The 8,178-nt window shown below is 44.8% G+C and overlaps 2 protein-coding genes across 2 annotated transcripts in view; one reads left to right on the forward strand and one right to left on the reverse strand.

The window, feature by feature from the left end:
- LOC103922385 (chromosome unknown open reading frame, human C3orf17) overlaps positions 1 to 5,357 on the forward strand; it is a 6,775-nt gene extending 1,418 nt beyond the window's left edge. Inside the window, exons 2-8 of the mRNA XM_009330519.1 lie at positions 447 to 523; positions 631 to 762; positions 1,107 to 1,184; positions 2,114 to 2,475; positions 3,211 to 3,272; positions 3,690 to 3,940; positions 4,397 to 5,357. Of these exons, the coding sequence (XP_009328794.1) occupies positions 447 to 523; positions 631 to 762; positions 1,107 to 1,184; positions 2,114 to 2,475; positions 3,211 to 3,272; positions 3,690 to 3,940; positions 4,397 to 4,793 (1,359 nt within the window). The 3' untranslated portion in view covers positions 4,794 to 5,357. The remainder of the gene's footprint in view (positions 1 to 446; positions 524 to 630; positions 763 to 1,106; positions 1,185 to 2,113; positions 2,476 to 3,210; positions 3,273 to 3,689; positions 3,941 to 4,396) is intronic.
- A 212-nt stretch (positions 5,358 to 5,569) lies between these two features.
- Positions 5,570 to 8,178, reverse strand: part of TAF13 (TAF13 RNA polymerase II, TATA box binding protein (TBP)-associated factor, 18kDa) — a 3,151-nt gene continuing 542 nt past the window's right edge. The window contains exons 2-4 of the mRNA XM_009330531.1: positions 7,981 to 8,059; positions 7,340 to 7,437; positions 5,570 to 6,437 (exon numbers count right to left, since the gene is read on the reverse strand). Of these exons, the coding sequence (XP_009328806.1) occupies positions 6,267 to 6,437; positions 7,340 to 7,437; positions 7,981 to 8,059 (348 nt within the window). The 3' untranslated portion in view covers positions 5,570 to 6,266. The remainder of the gene's footprint in view (positions 6,438 to 7,339; positions 7,438 to 7,980; positions 8,060 to 8,178) is intronic.

Consider the following 8,178-nt stretch of genomic DNA (forward strand, 5'->3'; position numbering starts at 1 on the left):
TAGGCTGTTCTATTAGGCACTTTCTGTTTTAAGATGAAAAGTGAACTCCTTACCAGCTTTCCAGTAAAGGGATTGTCAGTATCTTCAAATAACTGTTTTGAAATAGAACAGGCATCGTTCTTACCTTCTTGATTTGTTTATGCGTTTTTGTTCTTGAAGGCCAATACCAAAGGCTATTGTATACAGCAGGGGAAACGATGCAGCACCAATTAACAATGGCCTACTCCAGCCCTTCACTTACCGCGCTACCATGAATATGGAATTAAAGGGATCTTTTTCATCATAGTGCAGGTATAGGAGCATACCAGAACATTCCATCATGCAAACCTGCAATTTAGGCTGTTAAACTGATAAGGGGGAGGTGTCACTTAATATAGTGACAGTTCTTAGACCAAGGCGCTCCCATCTCTCAAAATACCAGTCAAAGGAGTTTTCTTTTTTTCTAGGTAGAACAATGCTTGAAGCGCCTATGGAAAATGAACTTGGTGGGCTGCATCGAAACTCTGGCAGGACTGATTCCCAAGTAAGTGTCATGATCCCATATGTTCTACCGCCCATTAACTCAGTCTGCAGAGCTAAAGGGCGGGAATGCTAGATCATAACCATCTCCTCGCCCTTGTATCAACACAGGAAAAATACATCCCAAGCCCACGCAGAGTGCTTAGTTCCCAGCCAGCCTATGCTGGAAACAGTGGCTCTGAAAGTATTGGGAGGTTGCAAGCTCATACTACGTCTACTGGACTGTTGCTGTAAAGGCTTTCTGTATCCTTTTTTCACCACGAAGACATTCTTACAGTTCACCCGCAGCACCTCACGAGACCAAAACTAGGTCTGCTGTAGGCACTGTATTGCTGATGGACTCAACTGTGCCATTCATACATGCAACTTGAAGTTTCTTTGATAGCCCAACATCTTACTTTCAAGTTACTATGTAGGAACCTCAGGCTGTTGGCTGGCTGCTGTTCCGGCCTTGAGCAACCCGAAGTTTGGATACTCATCTCCCAGATTATCCAGGATATTGCCTTGTGAATTGCCTCTAGTTGGTGTGTTCAGCAAGCCTCATTACATGCTGCTTATTTTTTATCCTTAACTGGTGTAATCTTCAGCTTGTCTGTTAAACATCTCTGCTCAGAAGAATTCATACTTTTGAACACTGTGGCTTTGGGGTTGTTGAGCCGGCTATGGTTTGTGTATTCAAAAGTCTGTCTTGTTTGTTGTCTGTTTGACGTGCCTGTCAGGGAGAGGGCTTGTAATTAGGCCTTGCTGCTGAGTGAGTTTTATTCAGTTGGGAGGAGGAGGAGGGGGGGTCCCTCCATCCTTTTGGACTTGATTCTAGCACCTGAAGAGTTGTAAAAGTGGAGAGAGACTTTTTACATGCTGCTATGGAAGGCTTTGTTCTTGGTTCATAGTAAACTTTATGTAGCACTAATAAAATCACAGTGTTAATGCCAGCCTGCCACAAACACTAACATCTGGTACTCTTTGCAGCAAGTGGTAAGTCCTGCCTCATGCTGAAATGGAAAGGCTGGGATAAAGTTGTTCTATAATACTGCTGAGTTTTCCAGGGAAATCAGTATTCTGGTCTCTCTCAGTACAAGAAAGTAAGTGCTGTCTGTAGCTGAAGGAGTAACAGCATTGTGTAGAAGAACTCAGTAAAACGTTCTTTGGCACAAGAAATCTGTCTCCCCAGTAAATGTAGAGCAGGCAATTGTACGGCGTCAGTGCTAGCACCGCTATCCTGAGTTGGGACAGGTTGCTTTTGGGGGAAGACCTCATGTCAAGTGATTTGGATGTGACCTGGAAACCTGATGAGTCCCAGGTGTGGCACTGAGCAAAGCTGTAGGGAAGCAGAGGGGCTCCTGATCAGGGATTTACTGGTCAAGTCACTCCTATGTTCTAAGGAACTGTTGTTCCTTAAAGCTCAGACTAATATTAAGGAAAGCATGGTGATGGAGCGTAAAAAGATAAGCTTGTACTGAGCGGGAATAGAGAGTGGGCAGCTTGGAATCTCTCCCATCTCTTCAATCTCTTCCGCTTGAGCTGAAGGTAGTTGTTCAGCAAGCACAAGGTTTTGCTAGAGGAGACTTCATACCTTTCTGTCTTCTCTCTTCAGGATTCAGTACAGGTGTGTATTGCAGAGCCTCATGTCCTTCTATGGCATGTTGTCGACATCACTTCATCTGGTATCCGAGACCCAACAGATGCCCTATATCAAAGGGTTTACCTTCCCCTCTGATATTAGTAACTTCCTTGGAGTTAACGTTTCTTCTGAGGTGAAGAAGCAAAAGGCTAGAATGCTTACAACAAAAAAACCCACCAGCTGGCTGAAGAAGCTCTTCCCAACAATGCCAGAGGCAGTGTCAGAGGTTGGGAAAAAGAGAAATTTTGCAACCTGCACGAGTGCTGTGAAAAACTGTAGCATCCCGTGCCCCATGGACATCGGAGAGACGGTTCTGGTGACCAGAGCCAGCAGAGGTAAAGCCTTGTGCCACAGTGCTACTGGTTTCTGACATCTCAGAGACTGACCACAACTTCTGTCCAACAGAGCCAAGCACTTCTTCTACCCACAGAGCGCGGTTCTAGTACAAACTCCCCTCTCCTGTCCTTGGAACAGGAGGAGAATGCTGCATGTACCTGTGCCTTTATAAAGCTGTGGATAGTATCAGTATTGTGAGGTTTTGGGGGCTTTTTTAAAACATGATACAGCCTGGAGAGGAGCAGGTAATGAATGCAGTATACAGGTCCTGTAAATAGTTATTTGTATTTTCCTGCTTCTGCATAGATTGGGCCCAAGAATAGCGAGGAAAGCTAAGAGCATTGTCTGCAGTCCATACAAGAGTAGATAAGGTTGTAAGTACAGGATGCAAGTATCCTGTGCTTGCTGCTTCTGGGCGGTGCCCAAGTCTTCCCCTGCAGTCAGGGCTATGGCCAGTGACTGCAGGCATCCAGGTGTTTGTGTGAAGCTTTTACCCATTCAGTTCTCCTTTGCAGCTGTCTGTAAACCTCTGCATCCTCTTCATCCCTTGCCAGCTGCCAGGCGGGATGAGTGTAGTCCCCTTGAGTTTGCCTGGAAACGCTGAGTACAGGTGCGAGCCTGCTGAGACGGCAGGAGATCTGAGAGCTCAGCAGGGCAAAGACATTGCGGTGTCCCTGTGCAAAGACTTAAACCTGTCTTTACTTCGTAATGGGAACTCTCCTCTCTCTTTGTAGGGAAGCACCCGGGGTTTGATGTGAAGAGCTTACTTAGACCATCCAGACCTCCAACACAAGAGGTTTGTATGGTACTGTTTTTCACTTTTTTTTTTAACTTTGAAGACCCTAACTCTCAAAACATGATATCCCTGATTGAACATGTCCCCTTTCCCTGCCTTATTTTTGCTTGTCTAACAACCCAAGTTAGTGTGGAGGCTTTGCACTGAAAATCACTCCTAATTTCTGCTTAGGAATTTGAGCATTTGTTGGTATGTCAAGTGAATTGACCAGAGAGCAAGTCAGTAGTAGACAGGAATACAAATTCTAATTACCTGCCTCTTTTTGTATTCCACACAACAAGACTGCTCTTCCACTTTCTCCTTAGGAAATAAGGAATGTTCTCACAAAAACCTCAGTGCTCTGCTCCTCTCCAGCAGAGAGAATCAGGCATGTCATGTTTTTAAAAGACTAACTACTTCTGTTACTCTTTGTTTCAGGGTATAATCATTGCATCAACACCTTTTAAAGCAAAGTCGGCATCGCTTTCCTCTCGTATAGCAAAATCGCAGCATAGTGGATCTCTTGTACAGATGGTCCAAACAGCTACGTCGTTTGAGGAACTGTCAGAGGCACTCAGAAAAGCTATTCTGTGGTGCAAAGGCAACAAATTCAAATTGGAAACTTATTTTCTGCGTAACAAGCTGTTGAAAAGCAACCGGCTGCACCACGTGGAGGCTCAAGGATGCAGGTAATTCTGCGTGGGTGTGGGGTTTCTGGATCTGACACTTTACATCTTAATATTTATGTATTTTACTACAGTGTAGAGAAATGCAGTGGTCTAACCCATTCTTTTTAAATGCAAACGGGATCACTAGTTCAGGTTACTGGACGCTCTTGACATGAACTTTCTGTTTAGCTTCAGTCATTTGTGAAAGTATTTAGAAGGCTAACAAATGCATAAATACTTATGAGGGAGGATGAAAATGCAACTTGAATCATGTGCATGTTTAACGGTAACTATTATATGATGCAAGGGGTGTCATCTTTCTCCAGAATGCCCTGGCTACTATTGTACAAGGTGCTGGTGTATCTCCTTGGTATGACAAGGAAAATGGTAGAGAAGGCTAATAACCAAATCTCTCCAAACCCCAAATGAAATAACTTTAGCAGCTGATAAAGTTATGTTTATCTTCCTCCCCTTAAGCTTGAAGAAAAAACTGTGCTGTGTCAAAACATCTGTCTGTAAATACCTCCTATATGGGTCACAAAATGCACGCTGGCCAAAGCAGTACCTCAGGGCATGGTTGTGTCGAAGGAGGATCAAATCATCTGTGCACTTGAAGAGAACTCTGAAGACTGTTCGGCAAAAGCCTTCTGAGCGTTTTGGAGCCTGTGAGAACAGTGCATCACTCATCCTCCCAGCTTACCAGGATGGGCCTCTGAGTCGGGAAGGATGTTCCAGTGCTGATACAGGCTGTATCAAACTAAGCACAGCAGGGACCACTAAGCAGCTGTTGCTGGAAGGAAGCCCTGGCCCTGTGTGGAAAGAAGCTGCTGAGAACATGGATATTGATTCTATTTTTGCAGCAATGGGTGTCTGACCCTGGACTTGCAAGGAGGAAAGGGGTCAAGTCATTCCAATTTTTTTTTTTAAGTAAAACCCTCAGAACCCTGATGGTGTCTTGGTAATTCACACCCTGAATTCTGCTAAGAAAGTAGCAACTATTTTACTATGTTTTTGTAAAACAGCTTTTTTTATGGAAGGGTGTTCCAAACAGCTGAATAATCTTAATCCTTTTACCTAGCCTTGTCCAGGAACAGTGACTTTGAGTTACCCTTACTCAGTGTCCCTTGTCTGTTGCTTGACCACATGTTAAGTGCTGCTGTCAAATCCACAGTGCAAATAGTTACCATCCATGGTGGAAGGCTGCAGCTGATCACTTACTGCTGCTGAGGACAAAGGACTTGCTGCCACTTTTCCAAGGAAACAGTTTTATACCCTTCCTTCTGTGCTGCTTGTATAGGGGACAGCCTTGACTTGCAGTATTATCGCTGTTCAGCATTTGTTATCCTTGTCCTGAAATGAGGAGTTAACTAAACCTACTGCCTCTGAGCTGCTCCAGAAGTAGGGGAAAGCACAGCTGTGGCCTGCAACAGTAAACTCCTGACTGGTGAATATGTTTCCCACTGTCCTGACATCTTTTTAACATAAGTGCAATTTCTGCCTGCTTGGCAATGTAAGATGTAGCTATGCCAACGTGTATTAATGAAATAATGTTAGAACAAGCAATGGGGTTGGTGCTTTCTGCCAGGCTCTTGCTTGTAATGCAGTCCCAAGATCAGGATCACCAGGAAGTACTACGAAAAAATTGTCTCTGAATGAAAACCAGGAATCTGCTTTATTGTACAGCACCTGCCTAACAGGGGTAAGGAAAGGCTGTAAGTGCAAGTAAATCTGGAATAGGTTATCTTCAATTTCCTAGGCTTAATACTGGTAAAAAACAAAAGAGCTCTACCCCTTGGGACAGAAGAAAAAATAACCTTCCTAGCCAACTAAGTGCTAAAAACCCTGGATTATGTACCTTGTGTGAATTGATCAATGTAAGTTTAATTATGAGGAGTGGGCAGAAACTTAAAATGTTTTATTCAAAGAGCATATAAAGAGCAAAGAGCAGAACTTGTATAGTTCTGTCCAGTTAACCAAGATCCATTTTCTAGGTTTCCTGTCACTGGAATACCCAGTGATAATTGAAATAGTTGTAGAGAATGACCCATCATTAGCCCTCTAGATATCTGATTCAGCACAGTCCTACTTCAAACAGACTTCCTGCCATTACAAGAATCTTTAGAGCTTCTTCTCATTTCATAAAATGGTATAAAAATATGTAAGTATACCGCATACAATCGGATAACATTCAGCTGCTTGAATACTTTTCAGAAAAGGCTGTGAGCGAGGGCAGACATCCCAGCAGTGACCTCCATCCTGAATAACCCCTCCAGACAACACCCATGACATTCCTTCCTTCTGGGCAGCAGGTGCCCAAGTAATGCCTCAGTGCAGCCTCCGTGCAGAATCAAGATCCGTAGTTTGCTTCATCAAAGGCCTTTCTGGCTCGTTTCAGTTCTTCATTCATAGTCAGGAGGTCTTTAACTCTGGCAAACTTCCGGGGGTCCTTGCGGATTAGAAAGACAATGTCTTCAACCTGTACACGGCCCTGCCGCCCAATCGACATTGCCTTGTGTGTCTGTTACAGGAAAAGAGGAAAGTCAGCGGGGTTCCTTTGCCCCTTAATTTCTTTTAAACTCTCAATTCCACTTTATTCCCTGTCATTTTATAATCAAAAAGTAAGCAACTGCAGGATCTGGGCACCACCATCCTAGTCACAAGAGAACTTCCCAGTAAACCATGGACTTACTGTCGCTCTGCTGTCCCCAGCTGCCTGTCGCTTACACCCAGCACAAACCACTATATACACATGAGATTAATGACATCAAAACTAAAGCCAGATTACATGTAGGACACCCAACCTACAGAGTGCTTGAAGATGAACAGCATCAGGCTGAACTTGGAAGCAATGTGAAGTACCTGTATCACAGGACAGCTTAGGGCATTTTGATGAGGGAAGGCAAGGCCAAACTTTCAAAAGAAGGGGGATCCACAAACAGTCGGAATAACTTTTTTCAAAAAACAAAACAAACTTTCAGGCAGTATCCACATGTCTGGAAGAGTGATGGCTTCAGGCCCCAGAAGTTTGCATTTCTTTTGTAGTGCAGAGCTATGTTCCTATCCATGTAAAGACATGGAGTACACAAAAAGTCAATAGGCTTTCAAAGCTGTGCCTTGTTTTTTTTCAGCTGCACATATAGTGATGCCACAGTGAACCCCAAAGTCAGATGTATTTTTGCCCCCCCCCATACTAATCTAAATGCTACTTAAGGACTTCAGTCACTGTTCTAAATCCACATGGAGCAAGATGCATGAATTTTGCCTTAATCTTGGAAGAGCAAAGTCTAAGTTTAGCTTTCTCCTACTAGCATCAGAGTTTTGGGCCTGGGATAATGCAGTATTTCAGTGAGAGGTATTAACCTTCAGAAGACTAAAGTCTTAGTAAGGATGTTTTGACCATGCTGTCTAGAGCTGACTTACCATTTCTGTGATAAACTCTATTACCAGGTCCTCAAGAATGTCCACTGATTCTGTGTAAGGGTTCTGGTCATCCCCGAATCCATACATCATGCATCTTACTGCAGAAAGAAACACTCGGTGTGAGGCTTCTTTCATCCATTCAGCGCTGTCAGCAGCACGCATCTAATTAGAGCTCACCAGCCTACACATTCATGCACCAGGATGGCATTCTTGTCTGTTGGGCACGACAATTCTTGAGCAAACGTACAGGAAATAAGCAGGTAGACAGAAGCCAACAAAAGCCTAGTGCTGTATGTACAGAAAAGCACATCTGATGACAGACTCTTTAAATATGCATTTAGCCTACCAAATACGGAACACTGACTGACAGCGTGACTGACTTTTGGCACAGTTAGGTTAGGAGGATGCATTAGCAGTATTTTTTGGGGGGGTCTACACGACAGCTTTCTACACTTTCAGCCAGGGCACTGAATCAAAGCACCTGTTTTGCTGAGGAAAACTGAGTTCTGGAGCTCCACAGCTGCCTCCTCAGAGTTTCAGCTGTGTTTGGGGGAAGGACATCGTCCTAAAAAGCTGCAGGGAGCCCTGCGGTGAGTGACCCGTCAGCGCTGGGCAGGGGTTTCTGGCCCGGCTCGACTCACGTTCTTTGGAGAACAGCCTCTTCCTCTTCCCTTGCCCGCCGTCCAGGCCCCCGCCGGCTTCTTCCGCGTCTTCTTCAAACTAGACGGTACAGCGGAGGAGAGGCCGCCGTCAGCGGCGGGGGGGGAACCCCTTCCCTTCCCGCTACCCTCCCGCCCCAGCCCCGGTTCGGGGCGAGGCCTGGGCCAGCAGCCGCCCCC

The sequence above is a fragment of the Pygoscelis adeliae genome, unplaced genomic scaffold, assembly GCF_000699105.1.
Source record: "Pygoscelis adeliae isolate BGI_AS28 unplaced genomic scaffold, ASM69910v1 Scaffold120, whole genome shotgun sequence".
NCBI classification, from domain to species: domain Eukaryota; kingdom Metazoa; phylum Chordata; class Aves; order Sphenisciformes; family Spheniscidae; genus Pygoscelis; species Pygoscelis adeliae.